Here is a 22,749-nt window from a genome sequence, read left to right on the forward strand (position 1 = left end):
AGACTCAAAAGATGATTATATGACTGGAAGTCAGTCCTATGAGGAAAGGTTGAGAGAATGAAAGGTTAAGAGGCAACTTAATAACTCTTCAAAATACATGAATGGATCCATTATTAGGAATGGTAACCAGCTGTTTTCTAGCTCCACTGGTACTAGAATAAGAGAAGTAGGTTTAAACTGAAGTAAGGGATAGTTGGGTAAAGAACTTGTTGCAAATGATGGTTGTCATTATAGAGATGGTAAAACGATTACCAAAATAATTTTATCATCTTCTCTGGAGGTATATTTTTAAAGTACAGTACTACCTGTGTTTGTATAAAATGACCTCTCAAGCTACCTTCTCCTTTTGTGAATAAATAAATATTTTTTCAGCTCCTTCAGGACATGGATCATGTTTTATACTTTTTAATATTCCCCAAGGAGTCCTAAGGTTCATCACTCTCTAAGAAGTATTTGATTTGAATTGTCAATTTATGGCAATAATTAATTTTTAGTAGTAAGCTTCCAGAGAAATATCTTTATGAAATAATGATTTTGTAGTAGTTTTATGAGGAGAATAAAATTTTCTAAGTGGAGCTAAGAGAGAAATCTTAAACATCAAGAGAAACCAGGGAAAACAGTAGGTGTGGTTTCAATATAGGAAACAAGTATTTGTAGCTTTTATGTCCATTTTCAGTTGCAATTTAAAGAGATATGCTTCAGAATATCCCTTGCTAAGGTTATCACTGCTGTGGATATATTATAACAAGTGCTTGTAAATCGTTTCCAAACTAATATAAGTTTGCTTCATGTGAATTAGTATTATAAAAGCCTCTGACCCTTGGCTTTTGAGGCTGTGTGGAGGGCTTGTATTACTCAGAATGAAACCTTTTTAGATATGTTGGGTTGCAGAAAGCATTTCCTGTACAGTCAGAATGAAAACTGTGAATTGGGATTATTCATATAGATTACCAAAAGTCTAGGCAGAGTGATATAAATACCAACCAGTTTTCCTACCAGTTCTTAGCTCCAAAACCTTGACTGGGTTATTGAACCTTTAGGACTTTTGAATTTAGTACTGGAATTGTGTATGAAGTCTGTCTTTTAAGTGAATTGGTACTAGGTTTAAGGTTTGTTACATATATTGAATATTTTCTAAGTTTCACATAATAAATGATATTTACTTTTAACCACAGTCTCATAAAATGACTGGAGTTCAAAGTTGAAGATGTATTATAGCAAGAATTCTGAAGTGGTGGTAAAGTGAAGGACAGTTTGACTCCCGAATTATAAAATTGGATGTCATTTGAGAAACTCTGGGAATTATAACAGATTCATACTTTCCGTGTAACTTTCTAGTTACACAGGTATAAATTCAGAAAGCAGGAGATTATAAAACTCTCTTATGGTTCTTTATTCTATTTGAGAGACTCTATGTTGGGATAATAAAAAATACCAGGGACTTCCTTTTTTTAAAAAATAGGTTAATGCCACCTAATGTAGGCTACTCAGAATGTGATGGCAAACTTCCAAATATGATGTGGTAGTCAAAAGAAACTAATTGGTTTTTCAGAATATTAAGAACACAAAATTTCCCAACTCATATATTTGAATATCAATTCCTAAAAAATAATAAGTCAAAATTGTGTTGGCCGACTTGGTGGCTTTGTTGTTTTGCCAAGGAGAATGTTTACTTTTGTCATCTAACTTCACACTGTTCCTTCAGAAAACTGACTTTACAGAGAGATAACCATGTTTACCTTTTAGAGGGAAGGAAGCTGTGGATTCCTCAGTGTTACTCCAGTTGCTATTGGTCATTCAACAGCCCATCTTCCCAGAAGTAAAGATACAACCTGACTTTTGCACCAGGATAAGAACAAGCTGGAAGAGAAAAAATGAAATTTCATAGTAGAAGTTTGTGGTTGAATGAGGATATAGTTCGAAATGAAGTATTGCTTAAAGTTGTCATATGGGGGACCGAAACCTCTTATAATAAAAAGAATCATCTCTGAAAACAAAGTTGGTGTTTGTTTAATTTTTCCAGCCTATTCAAATAGATCTTGTCATTTTGTGGTACTTTCCTGTTAGAGAAGAATAAACCTTGTGATTGTGATGATTAACTTAGTTTTCTGCCTGTATCAATTAAGGGGCCTATTTCTTCTGCTTTAGTAAGCAGATAAACCAGTTTAGACTTGGAACATGAGGAGTCTAGAAATCTACCTTTCTTGGATTTTTTTTTTAAGACCTTGCAGAATAAAAAGATCTTTTTAAAATGATTTTGCAGGGCATTGCTAGGAATCTGAAAGGTTTACTATCTGAAGTAGTACATTCCTTTTGCTGGTTTTTTAAAAGATGAGCTACTTTATGATTATCTCTTTCTGAAGCAGGGTGGGTGGAGTTCACCTGTCTAATTTACTTAGCTATGTTGAGCATCTTTGCTTCTTGCTCTTGTTGACATGGAGTAGGGATGAGGGGTGCAACCTCGTTCTCTAATTACAAAGTAGGTAGCATTTGTGTTTCTTAGGTGACAGTTGCTAGGTAATACTGAATTAAATATTTGAAAACCGGACTTCATTCTTGGGTGGGTGAAAATTTTACCTTCTGTAGTTATCGAAGAACAGTGTGTTATTGTCTTTGCACTCTTTTAATCCTAAGTGACCTTTTTGTGTTAACATTTCTCAATGTCAGGCAGAGATCATATTTAAAACAGTTTAAATCTCTTCCTATCTGTTATGCATTCAAATAATCACAGTTCTCTTTGACGCACCAATAACCAGAGATTATCTGCTCTTGTCCCTGCCGTAACAATCTGTTCACTTCAATAACTATACATTTATCAACTGGTTGAATTTTAGTAACCATCTTGGCATAAGAAGTTTGCCTCTTGATGTCTGTGTACTTGACTGTGTTTGAGTATATTATACTTATTGATTCAACAGTATTATTTTTATATTCCACTTTTGGAAGTGACTTACAGGTGTTACTAATTTTCTTCTATTATAAATGTTGAAAAAGTGTCTGCAAAGAAACTTATCTTCCTAAATGGGCATTGTAAATATAGCACTCTACAAAGTAAGTAGAGACAGAGATTATAAAATCTAATTAATTTATCAAAGAACATCTTTTATATTCTAGGCAGATGACCAACTGCTGAGGCTTTGGCATTGGACAAGTCCCTTCCCTCATGAAACTTACTGTCTGATTTCTTTTTAACGAGCTCAGCTTAAAATATAGCATGAATATAAGCGCTAAAAGTATAGTGCTTTGCAGAATACTTTGGAAATTAGTAATTTGAAAGTTGAAGCTCTCAAAACTAGTACAAACAGAATTGGCCTTGGGAGCAATTCAACTACTATTCATTTACTGATTTGCTGATTCTTGAGAGTCATTTGTATTATACCAGGTGTAATAAATGAATGAATCAAGAGTTTTATATATATATATATATATATATATATATATATATATATTTTTTTTTTTTTTTCCCAAGAGACAGAGTCTTACTATATTGCACAGGTTGGAGTGCAGTAGCTATTCGCAGGTGTGATCATAGTGCACTACAGCCTTGAACTCTTCCTCCCTCAACCTCCAGAGTAGCTGGGACTACAGGCACATGCCACCATGCCCAGCTCTGAAGCAAGAGATTTTAAATATTCTCAAAGTATGTAATAGCTTTTCCCTTCCTGTTTTTTTTTTTGTTATGTTTTTTTTTTTAGACAGAGTCTCACTTTGTTGCCCAGGCTAGAGTGAGTGCCATGGCATCAGCCTAGCTCACAGCAACCTCAAACTCCTGGGCTCAAGTGATCCTTCTGCCTCAGCCTCCCACGTAGCTGGGACTACAGGCATGCGCCACCATGCCCAGCTAATTTTTTCTATATGTTTTTAGTTGGCCAAATTAATTTCTTTCTATTTTTAGTAGAGACGGGGTCTCGCATTAGCTCAGGCTGGTTTTGAACTCCTGACCTTGAGTAATCCACCGCCTCTGCCTCCCACAGTGCTAGGATTATAGGCGTGAGTCACCGCGCCCACCTCGCCAGGCCTTCCCTTCCTGTTAAAAGGGAACTTAGGTACTACTACATCCTCTGCTGCCTTCTACAATCAAAGAAATGCCCCCTCTCCTGCGTAAAGCCAGCCTTTCCATTTGAGCTCTGAATTCTATCCCCTCTCATCTAGTCAGGGTTGTACCTGCAGTTATCACCTCTCTCCTGCTGCATTGGCAGTTTCTCTCCTATAACTGGATAGGTCCCATCACTCCAAAAAACTATCCAATGTTAATATAATCCTTTTTAAAAACCCTTGACTCTGCGTCCTCCTATAGCTACTACCTGATTCTTTGCTCCCTTTCACAACAAAACTTGAAAGTGTTGTGTGTAATTACTGTCTCCACTTTCTCAGCTTTCATTCTTTTCTCAACTACTCTAGTTGGGCTTTTATCCCCAAGACTCCACTGAAATAGCTCTTATCAAGGTCCTCAAGGACCGCTGTCTTACCAGATTGAATAGATAATTCTCAGTCCTCATCCTGTTAAACTTTTTGGCAGCTTTTGAACTAGCTGACCACTCCCTTCTTCAAACACTGTTCTTGCATTCTTTAACACTCTACCTATCTGCTTTTCTTTTCTTTTTTTTTTGAGACAGAGTTTCCCTTTGTTGCCCAGTGCCTTGGCGTCAGCCTAGCTCACAGCAACCTCAATCTCCTGGGCTCAAGCAATCCTGCTGCCTCAGCCTCCCGAGTAGCTGGGACTACAGGCATGCGCCACCATGCCCAGCTAATTTTTTCTATATATATTAGTTGGCCAATTAATTTCTTTCTATTTTATAGTAGAGACGGGGTCTCACTCTTGCTCAGGCCGGTCTCAAACTCCTGAGCTCAAGCAATTCTACCGCCTCAGCTTCCCAGAGTGCTAGGATTACAGGCGTGAGCCACTGCGCCCAGCCTGCTTTTCTTCTTAACTCATTGGTTATTAATTTCCAGTATCCTGTATGGTTTCTCTCTTCCACTTAACTCCCCTGTGTGTTGGAGGCTCCCAGGAATCTACCTTTGGCTTCCCTCTCGGTCTACATACTCTACTTGAGTGATCTCATCCAGGCCTCATCTATGTGCTGAGGATTACTAAATCTTTGTGTCCAACACTGACCACTTCTTGGAGGTCCAGACTTGCATAATCTGCTTCTATTTGATATTTCCATGTGCATAATAACAGTTACTGAGTGTTTATTGGGGGCCAGGCTGCATTCTGAGCACTTCATTTATATTATCTCACCTAATCTACATGAACATCCTCTGAGGTGCCACTACTATTCCCATTTTACAGGCAAGAAGACATGTAAGTGCAACTGAAGCACTTGGATCTCTGATAGGTATCTCATCATGTCCAAGAAGTCTTGACTTTCTCCTTCAAACCTTTTCCATACCTAAGTCTCTTTGTTTTTGAATGACTCTACCATATACTCAGTTGCTTAGGCCTAAGATTTAAGAGTTATCCTTGATTTCTTTCTTTTATTCATATCCCATCAGCAAATTCTATCTGCACTGCATCCAAAATGTACTCAAAATTCAATTATCTCAACAACTTCACCACCTAAACTTCAGACTTATTTATCTGTTATAATCACTTGGCTGGACTTGCTTGTGTTCTTACCTCACTAAAGTTTGTTCTTCACACAGCAACTAGGAACTCCACTATGAAATCATATGATTCCTTCCCTTTAAACCTCCTTTAAACCTGTTGGTGTCTACCCCACACTGCTAGAATAAATCCAGACTCCTGACTCTAGCACCACCTCTTCTTTTTTCTTTTCTTTTTTTTTGAGATAGAGTCTCACTCTGTTGCCTGGGCTAGAATGCTGTGTTAGCAGCCTAGCTCACAGCAACCTAAAACTCCTGGGCACAAGCAATCCTTCTGCCTCAGCCTCCTGAGTAGTTGGGACTACAGGCATGTGCCACCATGCCCAGCTAATTTTTTCTATATATTTTTAGTTGTCCAGATAATTTCTTTCCATTTATAATAGAGACGGGGTCTTGCTCTTGCTCAGGCTGGTCTCCAACTCCCAAGCTCAAACAGTCCACCCATCTGGGCCCTCCAGAGTGCTAGGATTACAGGCATGAGCCACTGTGCCCAGGCCCACCTCTTCTTATTTTTATTGATTCTGTTGCAGAGTCACCGCTGGTCTTTTCTGTCTTACATGGTGTGCTTGTTGCTGTCTTTGGGCCTTTGCACTTGCTATCAGGCTAGAACACTTCTCTATCAAGGTCTATGTATGTCTGGCTTTTTCTCATTTAGGTCTAAGTTGTTTTCTGCAAAGGGCTAGATGATCTCTGTTGAAAACTACTCAACTCTGTTGTTTTAGTGCCAAAGCAACCCTAGGCAGTACAGATACTCCTCGACTTATAATGGAGCCAAAAAACCTGTCTTAAATTGAAATTACATTTAATATACCTGTAAACCCATCATAAAGTAGAAAAATCATAAATTGGGTACTATTTGTACATGAATGAATGAGTGTAGCCATGTTCCAATAAAATTTTATTTATGGACACAAATTTTAATTTCATATAGTTTATGTATTTATTTATTTATTTTTTGAGACAGAGTCTCTCTTTGTTGCCCAGGCTAGAGTGAGTGCCATGGTGTCAGCCTAGCTCACAGCAACTCAAACTCCTGGGCTCAGGCAATCCTTCTGCCTCAGCCTCCTGAGTAGCTGGGACTACAGGCATGCGCCACCATGCTCGGCTAATTTTTTCTATATATATTAGTTGGTCAATTAATTTCTTTCTATTTATATTTATAGTAGAGACAGGGTCTTGCTCTTGCTCAGGCTGGTTTAGAACTCCTGACCTCGAGCAATCCACCCGCCTCAGCCTCCCAGAGTGCTAGGATTACAGACGGGAGCCACCATGCCCAGCCGAATTTCATATAGTTTTTATGTGCATTAAATATCCTTTTGACTTTTTCTAAGCATTTAAAAATGGTAAAAGCCATTTTAATCTTAGCTAATGGCACAAACTAAAACAAGTGGTGGGCCACATTTGGCCTGTGGCCCGTCATTTGCCAATCCTTGGTAAACTATTACCTTAGAGAAGCCTTTCCTGATTGCGTTAGTGATGACAACCCCACTGCCCACCCTGTGGATCTTTACTGCCCTGGGTCTTTTATTTATTTGCTATGTGTCTATTTTCTGTCTCTCTCCATCAGATTGTAGCCTCATGTGGCAGGAATATTGTCAGTTCCTCACCTGTGTATGTATCTTCAGAGTCTAAAATGGTACCTAGCAATGCTCAGTAGATACTTGTTGAATGACTGAATGCCAATCGTATTTGAGTTACGGCTATAGACTGCCATCTGGTCTCCCTTTTTTTAGTCTCTTTCCTGCTCTAGTTTATTATATCATTTCCAGAATAAACGTCAAACACGGTTGTGCCTTTTCTACATTTGAGAACCAGTGGTAGCTCCCTGCTGTTTATTATATCAACTTTGACCACAGCATCCTAGAATTAATAAGGCTCTGATACTTCATTTGTTTTTTCATCTTGGCCTTGCTGTGGCTGCCCCTTTCCAACCTAATCAATTTTTACTAATTCTTGCATCTGATTTTCTGTTTTTCTTCATTATTCTTAATCATCCATTGCTCATTACCTTCATTTCCTTCAGAGCTGCATTCTTAAAAACTTCTGTGGGATGTGAGCCTCCTTGAGAATCTGAAGAAATCTGTTGTGTTTCTCACCTGACAGATACACATATACATAAAATTTGCTTGTGATTTCAGAGAAATTTCTAAGCTTACTCCTGCTTGTAAGCTTTTCTGAAATTAAATCCATGCTTAGCCCCTCTCCTCCTTACTCAGAAGAGGAGAATTCCTTTCCATTGTGCTTTGTATTCATTCCCTCCCACTGCTGTCCTCACCCCCACCCCAGCCCTTTTTTCCATTCTTTACCCCTTTGCTTTTCAGGATTTTCAGTCTCTTCTTTCCAGCTATGTTCCCCTTTAGCATATACACATAACTTCAGGATAATTCTGCCAAGCTGATCTTTTCCCTACCTTATGCCCTATCGCTCCTTGCCCAAATAACTGAGTTTTTCCAAAGAATAGTCTATACTCATTTCAGTTTTCCCACTTTCTAATCCCACCTCAACTCGCTGCAGTTTGGGTCCTCTAGACATTCTCACAGTTTTGAGGTGATACTGTGGTTTTAATTTGCTCCTTATGCATTCTTTTTTTTTTTTTTTTTTTGAGACAGAGTCTCACTTTGTTGCCTAGGCTAGAGTGAATGCCGTGGCGTCAGCCTAGCTCACAGCAACCTCAAACTCCTAGGCTCAAGCAATCCTGCTGCCTCAGCCTCCCCAGTAGCTGGGACCACAGGCATGCGCTACCATGCCCAGCTAATTTTTTCTATATATATATTAGTTGGCCAATTAATTTCTTTCTATTTATAGTAGAGATGGGGATCTTGCTCTTGTTCAGGCTGGTTTCGAACTCCTGACCTCGAGCAATCCACCCGCCTCTGCCTCCCAGAGTGCTAGGATTACAGGCGTGAACCACCGTGCCCAGCCTCCTTACGCATTCTTAAAAGTAAGAATCATAATGGCAGTGGCTCATGCCTGTAATCCCAGCATTATGGGAGGCCGAGGTGGGAGGGTCCCTTGAGGCCAGGAGTTTGAGACCAACCTGGGCAACATAGGGAGATCATATATCTACCAAAAAAAAAAAAAAAAAAATAGCTGGGCATGATGATAATGTGCCTGTAGCCCTAGCTATTCAGGAGGCTTAGGCAGGAGGATCCTTTAAGTCCAAGAATTGGAAGTTGCAGGGAGCTATGATCGTGCCACTCCAGCCTGGGCAACAGAGCAAGATTCCATCTCTTAATTTTAAAAAAATCATCATGTCTAATTCTTTGGAGTAAACTATACTACATTTAAATTGGTCTTGGTAATGTCACAGGTTGATCTCCCAAGTTTGATATCCTGCTTTACAAGTTTCAGTCCTTACCCAACTTGACTATACCTTGATACATATTCTTTCTTTGACTATATTGTACTTGCCATGCATAATCTTCCTCCTTGGCCATTCCACGTCCAACTTCTTCCCTGGGTTCGCATTCCCCTGTATGTTGCTATATAGATATTCTTTAGAGCTCTGCCCTCACCCTCCTATTTTCTAAGCACTGTATTATTTCCTTGGATGATTACATTCATATGCATAGTCTTAGCATTCATATATTCATTGAGTCAGATGTGTTTTCTACAGATCATTATATTTTTTAGACAACTTGGATAAACATATCAAATTCAGCTGTCTAAAGTGATCTCCCCTTCCCACTCCTGTAAACCTGTCTTCTTTCTGTCTTTCCAGTCTTGGCAAATATCACCATAAACCTAATCAACCTATGCCAGACACTCACTAGTCTTTATTGCTTCTTTTTTTTTTTTTTTTTGAGACAGAGTCTTGCTCTGTTACCCCGGCTAGAGTGCCGTGGCATCAGCCTAGCTCATGGCAACCTCAAACTCCTGGGCTCAAGCGATCCTTCTGCCTTGGCCTCCTGAGTAGCTGGGACTATAGGCATGCACCACCATGCCCGGCCTTTTTTTTTTTTTTTTTTTTCCTTTTTGAGACAGTCTCACTTTGTTTCCCTGGCTAGAGTGCCATGCCATCAGCTTAACTCACAGCGACCTCAAACTCCTGGCTCAAGTGATCCTCCTGCCTTATCCTCCTGCCTCATCTTCCCAGGTAGCTGGGACTGCAGGCATGTGCCACCATGCCTGGCTAATTTTTTCTATTTTTAGTTGTTTCTTTCCATTTATAGTAGAGACGGGGTCTCGCTCTTGCTCAGCCTGGTCTCGAACTCCTAACCTCAAGCAATCCTCCTGCCTCGGCCTCCCAGAGTGCTAGGATTACAGGCGTGAGCCACTGCGCACAGCCTTTATTGCTTCTTTCTACTTCTTTAACCCTTTCTCTCAAAACCATGTCCATTTTGCCTGCCAAATGTCTATGTAATCTATCCTTTTTCCTTCAGTTCCCACTGCCACTGAAGTCATTTTAAAACGGTTCTTCCTGCCTCTACTTCTCTACTACTGCTGTCATAGCTTTTGGCAGCAAAAATCCAAATCTAGGCCGTGCGCGGTGGCTCACGGATTACAATCCTAGCATTCTGCAAGGCTGAGGCAGGTGGATTGCTCAAGGTCAGGAATTCGAAGCCAGACTGAGCAAGAGCAAGACCCCGTCAATATTATAAGTAGAAAGAAATTAATTGGCCAACTAATATATATAGAAAAAATTAGCCAGGCATGGTGGCACATGCCTATAGTCCCAGCTACTCGGGAGGCTGAGGCAGCAGGATTGCTTGAGCCCAGGAATTTGAGGTTGCTGTGAGTTAGGCTGATGCCACGGCACTCAATCTAGCCTGGGCAACAAAGTGAGACTCTGTCTCAGAAAAAAATCCAAATCTAATTATGCATCTCTCCCACCTGGAAGTCACTAATGCACTATAGCTTTCAGGATGAAGCCTATACTTCCTCAAAGATAAACTTCAAACTCACAAAAGTTTAAAGTTTAAAGATAAACTTCAAACTCACAAAAGCATGTAGGACCTTTCATGATCTACCTCCTACCTTTTATTTTCACTTTAATATCTTCTGCCCCTTTCCCACATCAGTTAGGGCCTCACCCATACAGATCTGTTCATAATTTCACTCCATGACATGTTCTTTTATGCCTCTGTGCCTTTGTATGTGTTATTCTCTCTGCTTGTAATATACTCCTCCCTACCATCTCCCTCCTGCCAGCTTTATCTTCCTTCAAAAGTTAGATTAAGTTTTCATCCTCTCTGCAATGGCTTTCCTGACCCTTTCTCCTTTACTGGGTTAGTTGTCCTTCTGCTGTGCTTCCATATACATTTCTCTAGCAGGTGTCTTCCTCTACCATAGTAGGCAACACACTATATTCCATTAATTTACTCATCTGTTCTTAAACAGACTAGCAGGTCCTTGAAGATAGCCGCTGTCTTTTATCTGTCTTCATATTTTAACCCAATAATGGGCTCACATTTATTTTATTTTATTTTTTTGGAGACAGAGTCTCGCTCTGTAACCCCGGCTAGAGTGCAGTGGCGTCATCATAGCTCACTGAAACCTCAAACTCCTGGGCTCAAGCAATCCTCCTGCCTCAGCCTCCCGAGTAATTGGGACTACAGGTGCGTGCCATGACGCCCAGCTAATTTTTCTATTTTTTGTAGAGACAGATTCTTGCTGTTGTTCAGACTGGTCTTAAAATTCCTGAGCTCAAGCGATCCTCCCTCCTTGGCCTCCCAGAGTGCTAGGATTATAAGCATGAGCCACTGTGCCTGGCCTATTTTAATGAATGAATAAATGAATGACTTTATTTAGTCTGTCCTCCCAACCTGAAGGCACATTCTCCTTATGCATTTTTGAGATGTTTTAAAATTTATTTTTAATTGACAACTAATACTTGTGTATATTTATAGGTTACAATGTGATGTTTTGATCTATGTATACACTGTAGAAAGATTCAATCAAGATTATTAACATAGCCGTCACCTCACCAACTTTTTTGAGGCAAGAATGTTAAAAAAAAAATCTATTAGCAGTTTTAAAATATATAATACATTAACTATGGTTACCATGCAGTACAATAGATCATTAAAACTTATTCCTCCAGACTCACTGAAACATTGTACCCTTTAATCAACATCTCCCCTTTCCCTGTCTCTTTCCCTACTCCCCAGCCTCTGGTAACCACATTTCTATTCTCTGTTTCCATGAGATCACCTTTTTAGATTCCATGTATGAATGAAATAATACAATGTTTGTCTTTCTGTGCCTTGCTTATTTCACTTATCATAGTTTCTTCCATTTCATCCATGTTGTAGTGAATGCAGAATTTCCTCCTTTTTTAAGGCTATATAGTATTCTATTGTGCATATATACCACATGTTCTTTGTCTATTCATTCACTGATGGACATTTAGGTTGCTTCCATATTTTGGCTATTGTGAATAATGCTAAAATGAAGATGGGAGTGCAGATATCTTTTCAACATACTGATTTCAATTCCTTTGGATATATACCCAGAAGTGGGATTGCTAGATCATATGGTAATTCTGCTTTTAATTTTTTAAGGAACCTCCATACTGTTTTCCAAAATAGCTGTATTATTTTACATTTCCACCAGTAGGGTACACAGTTCCCTTTCTCTACATCCTCGGCAACACGTATCATTCATCCTTTTGATAAGAGCCATTCTAACAGGTATGAGATGATATCTCATAGTGGTTTTAATTTGCTCCCTGTGCATTCTTAAAAGTAAGAATCATATTGTCTAATTCTTTGGAATCTACCAGTATTTTCTACTATAGTACTATTATTATCGTACATACTTTTATTGGGTTCCAAATTTGTATCTGATACCAAGAATACAAAAATGAATAAGTAGGCCGTGCACGGTGGCTCATGCCTGTAATCCTAGCACTCTGGGAGGCTGAGGTGGGTGGATTGCTCAAGGTCAGGAGTTCAAAACCAGCCTGAGCAAGAGTGAGATCCCATCTCTACTATAAATAGAAAGAAATTAATTGGCCAACTAAGTATGTATGTATGTGTGTGTGTGTGTATGTGTGTGTATATATATATATATTAGCGGGGCATGGTGGTGCATGCCTATAGTCCCAGCTACTCGGGAGGCTGAGGCAGAAGGATTGCTTGAGCCCAGGAGTTTGAGGTTGCTGTGAGCTAAGCTGATGCCATGGCACTCTAGCCTGGGCAACAAAAGTGAGACTCTGTCTCAAAAAAAAAAAAAAGGCCAGGCGCGGTAGCTCATCCCTGTAATCCTAGTACTCTGGGAGGCCGAGGTGGGCGGATTGTTCAAGGTCAGGAGTTTGAAACCAGCCTGAGCAAGAGCAAGACCCTGTCTCTATTATAAATAGAAAGAAATTAATTGGCCAACTAATATATATAGAAAAAATTAGCCAGGCATGGTGGTGCATGCCTGTAGTCCCAGCTACTGGGGAGGCTGAGGCAGAAGGATTGCTTGAGCCCAGGAGTTTGAGGTTGCTGTGAGCTAGGCTGACACCACGGCACGCTAGTCTGGGCAACAGAGTGAGACTCTGTCTCAAAAAAAAAAAAAGAACAAGTAAACTGTTCCTATACTCAAAGGGTATATACTCTAGAGAAAAAAATGTGAACACACTTTTTTTTTTTTTTTTTTTGAGACAGAGTCTCGCTTTGTTGCCCGGGCTAGAGTGAGTGCCGTGGCGTCAGCCTAGCTCACAGCAACCTCAAACTCCTGGGCTCGAGTGATCCTTCTGCCTCAGCCTCCCGGGTAGCTGGGACTACAGGCATGTGCCACCATGCCCGGCTAATTTTATATATATATATCAGTTGGCCAATTAATTTCTTTCTATTTATAGTAGAGACGGGGTCTCGCTCAGGCTGGTTTTGAACTCCTGACCTTGAGCAATCCGCCCGCCTCGGCCTCCCAAGAGCTAGGATTACAGGCGTGAGCCACAGCGCCCGGCCAACACACTTTTTTTTTAATGGGGTCTTTCTGTGTTGCCCAGGCTGTAGTGCAGTGGCTATTCACATCATGCCTCAGCCTCCTGAGTAGCTGGGGCTACAGGTGCACCCCACCGTGCCCAGCTACATTTTAAAAAATTCCTTCTGGTAATTATTAATAAATACTACTAATTATGTGTGCATGTCTTTAAAATGCAACATCAAGACCTTGGTATTTTAGAGCTTGTAGCAGTAGACACAAGGGAAATGTGCCAGCTGAAGTGATAGCTAACTGGAATAAAATCTCAAAGGGGAAGTGTTACTCTTTTTAAACTTATAGCTGCCAAGATGCACAATTTGCCTCCTGGATATTTCTTCAACTCTAGTTCTCGGTAATTCTCTTAGTTCTCCTGTGGCCACCTCATTTGATTGAATGACATATGATGATACCAAAAACTAGAAGCTTTTAAAACAAAACATTTCAAAAAACTAGTGCATCAGGAGTGATTCTGATACTATCTGTGGTTATTGATGTTATTTTTACTTGATTCGTTGAAATTAATTTTGTGATTAAAGAAATCTGATTTTTCAAACTCTTAAGACTAGAGATTTTGGAGGCAGAAGAATGCTAAGATATAGCTGTTAAAGGAAGTGTTTGAGATACCTACCTCTTAATTAAGTGCTCTTAAAGTGCTGAGGGATCTTGTTAGAAAAGAGGAAGATAATAGTAGAGTTATCATAGGCCTTGTTCATCTGAGGCCCACAGTAGCCGAGCTTGTTTAATAGAGGAGTTTTCAAAGTAGCTTTGGAACCTCCACCTTAGCCTGGGAATTGTAAAACTCTGGGTGATTTTTGCTCTGACTATTGTAAAATGGGAAGAATTTATTTTTAATTGGAAAGAATTTAAGGGCAGAACTAAAAGCTGTGCATTTTATTTATTTAGTTAGTTATTTTTGAAACAGAGTCTTGTTTTGTTGTCCAGGCTAGAGTGAGTGCCGTGGCATCAGCCTAGCTCACAGCAACCTCAATCTCCTGGGCTCAAGCAATCCTCCTGCCTCAGCCTCCCGAGTAGCTGGGACTACAGGAATGCGCCACCATGCTCGGCTAATTTTTTCTATATATATTAGTTGGCCAATTAATTTCTTTCTATATTAATTTCTATATTTATTATTCTATATTTCTATATTAATTTCTTTCTTTTTATAGTAGAGATGGGGTCTCGCTCTTGCTTAGGCTGGTTTTGAACTCCTGACCTGGAGCAATCGACATGCCTTGGCCTCCCAGAGTGCTAGGATTACAGGCGTGAGCTCCCGGGTCTAGGCAAAACAAAAGCTGTGCCTTTTAGTTGGAAGGGGGGAGGAAAGCATTGAGGTCTTTCAGTTGAAATTTTATCAGATCACTGGTATTACTTAGCTGTGTCACATCTGATCACTGCAGTTGATTTAGATCTTCATTACCTAAACTCAATCTGATTTCTAACACTGGACAGTGCATTGTTATAGCACTGAGAGCAAAGATATACATTGTCACATCCTTTGGAAGAATTTTGAAATTTGTTATGTATTTCTCTACAAGCCAAATACTTATATGAAAGGAAGAATGGATTATTCCAAGATTTCAATAATTTTTAAATTCCAGAATATGAATTACAGAATGTAATTCAAAGTCCTTTAGTGACTTTTTATTTTTTAGAGATAAGATCTTGCGGTGTTGGCCGGGCGCTGTGGCTCACGCCTGTAATCCTAGCTCTTGGGAGGCCGAGGCGGGCGGATTGCTCAAGGTCAGGAGTTCAAAACCAGCCTGAGCAAGAGCGAGACCCCGTCTCTACTATAAATAGAAAGAAATTAATTGGCCAACTGATATATATACAAAAAATTAGCCGGGCATGGTGGCGCATGCCTGTAGTCCCAGCTACCCGGGAGGCTGAGGCAGAAGGATCACTCGAGCCCAGGAGTTTGAGGTTGCTGTGAGCTAGGCTGACGCCACGGCACTCACTCTAGCCTGGGCAACAAAGCGAGACTCTGTCTCAAAAAGAAAAAAAAAAAAAAAAAAAAAAAAAGATCTTGCGGTGTTGTCCAGGCTGGAGTGCAGTGGCTATTCACAGATATGATCATAGTGCATTGAAACCTCAAATTCCTGGACTCAAGCAATCCTCCTGCCTCAGCCTCCCAAATAGCTGGGACTACAGATACTCCCAGATATCCTTTGGTGACATTTTAATGAGACTTTAGTTTTTGCTAAAGAAGGCTGAAATTGTACGCCTGCCTGTCTTTGCCTTAGTTACTCCTTGGAAGCAGGAATCATGTCTTACTCAACTTTGCATTTGGAACATATACCCTGGGACAAATGTATAAATGTTTTTTGAATGAATAAGTAAACAACTATTTCTTGAAACATAGAATGCAGTATATTTTTCTAAAATGTCTTTATTGTAGTCTATATTTAAACATTATGTATAACATTTATTTGGGGTTCATTTAGGTTCTCTTATAGTAAAAATATTGTTTCATCACTTGCAAATATAACCAACTACTAAAGAAATTCTGCCACTAAAATAAAAATCCTAAATATTAATATTCAAATATTTGTGAGTAAAGTGAATTTATCAGTAAAGGTATGCTTAGAAGTTCTCAAATAACTGGTTACCCTAGAGTTAGGGGTACAGATAATAAAATTCTACATATTTATTACTTTGACAATTAGATTTCACTTAGGGAGTGACATTAGGTAGCTTAATTTGTTGTCTTGCTCACTCGAAGTTAAGTGTGATTTAACAGTATTTTACAGTGCTCAACTTGACAGGGTGCTTTTCTATCTTTGGAGGTAAGAAAATGTTGAAATCTTGGCTGTCTCATCTGTAAGGACATCATTCTCCAGAAGGAATAGGTTTCATGGCTCTTGCTTATACTCTGTCTTGGAATGCTATGCTCGTCAGAGAAGGCCATGTTGAAGGGAAAAAGTATGTGATGAATGGCTGTCTGGGCCCAGTTCCCAGGAGTCCTTGGTCATGTGGAGCATGATGTCTCCTGTACCCTCTCTCTTCAGGACTGTCCAGGTTTATGATACCACAGTGCCAAACATGGATTTAATTGCAGCTCCCTTTGTTGTTTTTGTTTTGTTTTTGTAGAGGGTAGTCTTTTGATTTCTAGGCAAGTCTAAATCCTTGGGACATAGCACCGTTACCTTGTTTACATCCTCCAGGGACCCTGCCTGTCTAAAGGGGAGTGATGGAACAAGAGGAGTAGTAGCCTGTGGCTGATTTGCTGATAATAGTGCAGAATGTACTACAGGGAGGACTTTTTTTTTTTTTTTGCGGCAGTCTCTTACAGCATTCTTTCCTAGGGCTTTCTTAACTTTGCTTTCCTTGGATATTTTTTTTTAGGGCTTTTACATAGGCTTGGAAGTTCAGAGTTAAAAAACTAGGGCTGTTTAACATAACAGTATCAGCTTTTGTTTGTGGCTAAGCTGTCTGAATTCTTTAAACAATGAATACCTATTTTTAAAAGCATTCTTCAAGAAGTCAACTTATATTTGAATTGAAAAGAAAGTTCTTGAGTAGAAGTGTAGTTCTTTTTGACTACTTATTCTTTTCTTTCCTTATTCTAACTACAAGACCAGAAGGAAAACAAATTAATGCTTCCTGTCATTTTGGAAAGTACTTGGAAACTTTAAATATTGACAGCTCAGTGGTACTCTGTTGATTTGGAGTATACTGCAATTAGTATTATATAGTTATATTTTGTGAAAGTTCGAAATATAGAAAAGTGACCCACTAAGGTTCTTGGTAATGAACATAGCAGTGTGAATCTCTCATATGTCTTTTTTTTCTTTTTCTTTTTCTTTCTTTTTTTTTTTTTTTGAGACAGAGTCTCACTGTGTTGCCCAGGCTAGAGTGCGGTGGCATCAGCCTAGCTCACAGAAACCTCAAACTACTGGGCTCAGGTGATCCTCCAGCCTCAGCCTCCCAAGTAGCTGAGACTACAGGCATGCGCCACCATGCCCAGCTAATTTTTTTATGTATTTTTAGTTGGCCAATTAATTTCTATTTTTAGTAGAGATGGGGTCTCCCTCTTGCTCAGGCTGGTTTCAAACTCCTGACCTTGAGCGATCTGCCCGCCTCGGCCTCCCAGAGTGCTAGGATTACAGGCGTGAGCCACCAAGGCCAGCCTCTCATATGTCTTTTAAAGATTAATAATCTTTCATTACCTGTTGGTTGCTCTACCTGTTGGTTTTTGTATGTATAATTGCTTTAATTGTCTTATCATTGTAGCATGGGAGCATAAAAATCATGCATTTAGCAGTGTAGTTCCCTGGTAAGTGTGGGGAAATCCCCAGATGTCTTTGTGAAAAAAATGCATAGTTTAGCAGTTTATTCCATGAGGATAATGCAGGAAAAGAATGAATTAATCAGAAACTTGAAGGATCTGAAAATGGCCATCATGTGACTTTAATAGTAGCTGAAAGAATAGCAATTTTTGTACTATTGGTGATTTATTCAGTTCCTTTAAATATTTATTTTTTGTCACTATTATGGTAGGGAGATTATTGTACACCCAGTTTAGATATTTAATACATAGGTTCTTTTTTTTTTTTTTTTTTTTTTTTTTTGAGACAGAGTCTCGCTTTGTTGTCCAGGCTAGAGTGAGTGCCGTGGCGTCAGCCTAGCTCACAGCAACCTCAAACTCCTGGGCTCGAGTGATCCTTCTGCCTCAGCCTCCCGGGTAGCTGGGACTACAGGCATGCGCCACCATGCCCGGCTAATTTTTTTTTTTTTATATATATATCAGTTGGCCAATTAATTTCTTTCTATTTATAGTAGAGACGGGGTCTCACTCTTGCTCAGGCTGGTTTTGAACTCCTGACCTTGAGCAATCCGCCCGCCTCGGCCTCCCAAGAGCTAGGATTACAGGCGTGAGCCACAGCGCCCGGCCAATACATAGGTTCTTTATAGCTAACTGTATGATCTGGGGCAAGTTATTTGGCCTCTTAGAGCTTTCGTTTCTTCAATAACAACAATAATAAGAACCACTATATATATGTTGCCTATAGTTTTCCAAGTTATTTTATATAAATTATTTTATTTATTCCTTACAATGCTCAAATAAAGAAATTGAGAGATAAAGATAATAAGTGATTTGTCTTAGATTACATAGCCTGAGAAGGCCAGAACTGAGACCCTAAACCAGCCCTTCTCTCCCCAGATCCACTGCCCTCCTCCCTCATGTCACTTGCCAACAAATGGGAGGATTGGAATGGCCTCCTCTAAAATTCTAAGATTCTATGATTTTCTGTTTTGTTTTTTTTATAGCATTTGCCATTGCCTATTTTATTTGCTTTTTTTCTCAAAATGCATTTTAGGGTTACTATTTTAAATGTCTTTTTCTGCCCAAAAGTACATTTTTAAAGTTAGTAGTATGGAATTTCATTATTGTGATAAGAGTTTGGATTAATTGAGCTCTTGTGAGTTTTAGCTTCTTTTTTGGGGTAATGTCGTAGCCTACATATGTAAATCCTGAAAAATCATTCCAGAAATTTATTTGGGGTAAGTTCTGTATGTCTTAGGTTATGTTTTAACTTATTTTAAGATAAAGAGATAGGATTTTTTATTCACAAATGATGTTCACAGTGCGAATTTACTTTAGACTGGGCACGGTAGCTCATGCCTATAATCCTAGCACTTTGGGAGGCCGAGACAGGGGAGGTTCACTTGATGTCAGGAATTTGAGACCAGCATTAGAAAGAACAAGACCCCGTCTCTACTAAAAATAGAAAAAATTAGCTGGGCATGGTAGCATGCACCTGTAGTCCCAGCTACTTGGGAGGCTAAGGCAGGAGGAACATTTGAGCCTGGGAGTTGGAGGTTGCAGTGAACTATGATGATGCTGCTGCACTCTAGCCTAGGGGTCAGAGTGAGACTCTGTCTCCAAAAAAAGAAATACATTTTACTTTAAATTTTTTAAAGTAAAAAGAATTTACTTTTAATTTAGTGATAAAAGAAGAAACTACAAAAGGTACTCTGGTAAGCCAGGCTTAGTGCCTGTAGTCCCAGCTACTCAGGAGGCTTAGGCAGGAGGATCACTTGAGTCTAGGAGTTTGAGTTCAGCCTGGGCAACACAGCAAGACCCTGTCTCTAAAAAAAATCATTTTTTTAAAAGTAGTATGTATTCCTTAAATTCAGGTTTAACACTTTCTTAGAGTTGTAATTCTTTTTCAAATAAATCTCTTTGAAAAATAGAATTTTAGCCTTTTTTAAATAGTTCAGTACATTAATCTTAGCAATCTCAGAGCAAAAACCTTTTTAGATTTTAATAAGAATTATCTTTCACTTGTATAGTATGCAAAAACTTGGCCGCAAATGTTTTGCTCCTCAAAAGCATTTAAATTTAAGAAATGAGCCTGTTAATTTGTCTAAAAGTTATATGTATCTTTTAATATATTCTTGCTTGAAAAGTGGTTAGGCAGATTAGCATCTGACTCTAGCTTTAAACTAATTGAGGAAACAACTGTTTAGCAAAAAATCCACTGTGATGTTGTCTACGTACATGTGATCTTATCTTCTGAGAGGAAAATCTGGGTGCTTTAATCATTGGAACTCAGTTTGGGACTTCTCAGTATAAATTGGAGGTTCAAGAAACTTTGTTCTTCATTTGTTATTTTGTTCTTGTTTTATGTGGATTTTGTTTCTGGAAGCTGAAATTCTGTCTCTTTGTGATTCTCTTTCTGGAGAGAGCTCTTAATCTTTGAATCAGTGAATTTCTATTAATCATTTTGTTTAAATAGACCATCTTTCTTAAGGACTTATTCAAAAGAGTTTAAATGAATCCTTAGTATTTTTTTAAAAGGTCAGGTTAAAAGTTAGAGGTAAGGAGAAGTTTTTGATTTTTGTCTTTTCCAAATATAACTGAAAATAAGATGTTTCCCTAAGTTATTAGTAAAAGGATTTCACCCTCTATGTGGTCAATTCATGATCCATTTTATAAATGCTGCTGCCCACCATTAAGTCTCTTATCACAGGGCATTTCAAAATGATGCCATAAAATGCATGTTGAGAATCTCTGGATCTCAAATGTACAGAAATCACATCTAAATGTCAATTCCTGAGTTAAGGAACTGACAATTATGGCACTTTCAGTCTCTGTTAATATTTAGTAGGCAAGAGATTACTATATTATTTATGTTATTCTTTATATGTCTGTAGACTTAAATTCTTATTGAAAAGTATTTGTTGTATTGGGGCTATATATCTCTGCCATTTTACTGATTTGCTTACCTGAATTAAAGCCATCTTTAATTGTTTTGGGCTGTATCTATAGTTTGAAATTTAGGTCTATTCCCTGTGTACTATGCACCAAAGATGACATTTCAATGCATTGCTCAGTTACTACACAGTTTTTATTTGTCTGTAATGAAGTTGTATGGCTGGGTCCATTTATTTTGTATTAGTTATTTTTATAGTATCCATTTGAATGATATGATTAATATGTAGGGGCTAGTTTTCCAAGTTCATTTTTGTCTCCTCTGGGCATTTCTTTGGGATGTGTTCACATTCATGTTTTTGCTTCTGATTTTAAAATAATTTTCCTTTGTTGTAGGATGAGCAGTTCTTAGGTTTTGGCTCAGATGAAGAAGTCAGAGTGCGAAGTCCCACAAGGTCTCCTTCAGGTATGGCCAATTAAGCACGTGGTGCCTTTAAGTTTTATTTGTTAGGAGATTGTGGCTTCCCCTTGCCTTCTTTGCATGTAAAGGTGCTCTCCAATACCGGGGGTAGGAAATGGCTTATGAACTAGACTTTACGGGCCTCTTCTCTATCAGACCACATTTGGTTTATTCTTTAGTGTGCTTCTTTCTGGGAACTACTTGGGGCATGGGAAGTAGGTTTCCACAGAATGATTGGGAAACCTGGTAGGCAAATTGAAGGTAAGCTACTCAGAGTATCTTCAGATTTATGCATTTTGTATTATTTGGTAGTAAAAATGCCTTTGGGAATAAGTTAGCCAAATTTCATTATCGCTATTGTCAAAGAACTAAAAACAAAATATTGGCACTATGTGAAACTATTTTATGTGATCCTTGAAAGGTTGTATTAAAATAAAGAAAATAAAAATGATATGGGGTGTTTCCATTTATCAGCAACATTTGTCATTCTCACCAACAGAATATCTAGAATATCTGGGAATTCTAGACTTAGAAGCAGTTTCCTAAGAGAAGATCCTCAGTGAAAATAACATTTAATGGCTTATAGGATTCAGTTCTATAAAGTAGAGGGCTATAGACCTTTTGATGAAAATACATTCCCCATCTGTACTGCCATTCTGAATTTGTGTAGGATTTTCTTTGATTTTATGTGGGATAGACAATCTCATTAAATAATGATATTGTTGGCTGTTTTTGCTCTTTGATGTTGACTTAGTTTGTGATGTTTGCTAGCATTTGAATCTTACTTACAAGTCATCATATGCTGTATAGTAATCTAATTCAAATACCCAAGTTGACACTTTTTCTGTTCCACAATGGTGGTGGTATTGCATTCTAGTTGGGAGGAGTTAGCAAGTAGTGTCCCAGTATCTGTGCTATTCCGACAGTAGCAATGTTCTCTTTACTTTGTGATGGAATCTTAAAACTTTATAAAGGAAAGGAATTTTAGAGATCATCTGGTCTAACGCTTTGTTTATAGATGACGAAATGAGGCCTGGAAAATGCATGACAAGTAATTATAACCGACTTGAGAGTGCTTTGGGTGTGTTGTGGATCAGTGAAGTTAGCAGCAGCACTGGGACTCTTCTCTGTTTTGCTTCTTTTACTAGTCTATAATAAGCTTCTTTTCAAAGTAGGATAGAAAAGGTTTTCAAAATTGATAAAGCCCTCTGAGTTGCCAGGTTCAAGTCTACCCAATGATAAGGAATCTTGTGATATACTTCTAAATAGAAGTTTTATTTTGTTAATTCACAACTCTTTCATGATGGTTTCCTCTTAAGTTTCTTCTTTGGCTGTCAGTCTGCCTTGAATGTTGTCTTGTTTTGTTTTTTTTTAAAGTATGTTGATATGCTTCATTATTTAAGAAATGAAACATAGTTTCCCTGCTATCTCCTAGTCTGTTACTTTTGTTGTAATTAGAATATCTTGAGAATGGATTTGTGAATCTTTAATCTATTAAGGGAAGTCTTATCTGTTCATTGATGAGGAATGTATTTATATTTAGACAGCTCAACAATAAGACCTTGGTTGATTTCTGTTAGGTTAGGAAGTAATTCCATTGTAAAAAATGTTCATC

General features: G+C 38.7%; 1 protein-coding gene across 3 annotated transcripts in view; it reads left to right on the top strand.

The window, feature by feature from the left end:
* Positions 1-22,749, top strand: part of KMT2A (lysine methyltransferase 2A) — an 89,115-nt gene that overhangs the window by 11,435 nt on the left and 54,931 nt on the right. For all 3 annotated transcript variants that reach the window (XM_076002561.1, XM_076002562.1, XM_076002560.1), the window contains one exon: positions 21,071-21,140. In XM_076002561.1, the coding sequence (XP_075858676.1) occupies positions 21,071-21,140 (70 nt within the window). The remainder of the gene's footprint in view (positions 1-21,070; positions 21,141-22,749) is intronic.

Source organism: Microcebus murinus, chromosome 4 (assembly GCF_040939455.1).
Source record: "Microcebus murinus isolate Inina chromosome 4, M.murinus_Inina_mat1.0, whole genome shotgun sequence".
NCBI lineage: Eukaryota > Metazoa > Chordata > Mammalia > Primates > Cheirogaleidae > Microcebus > Microcebus murinus.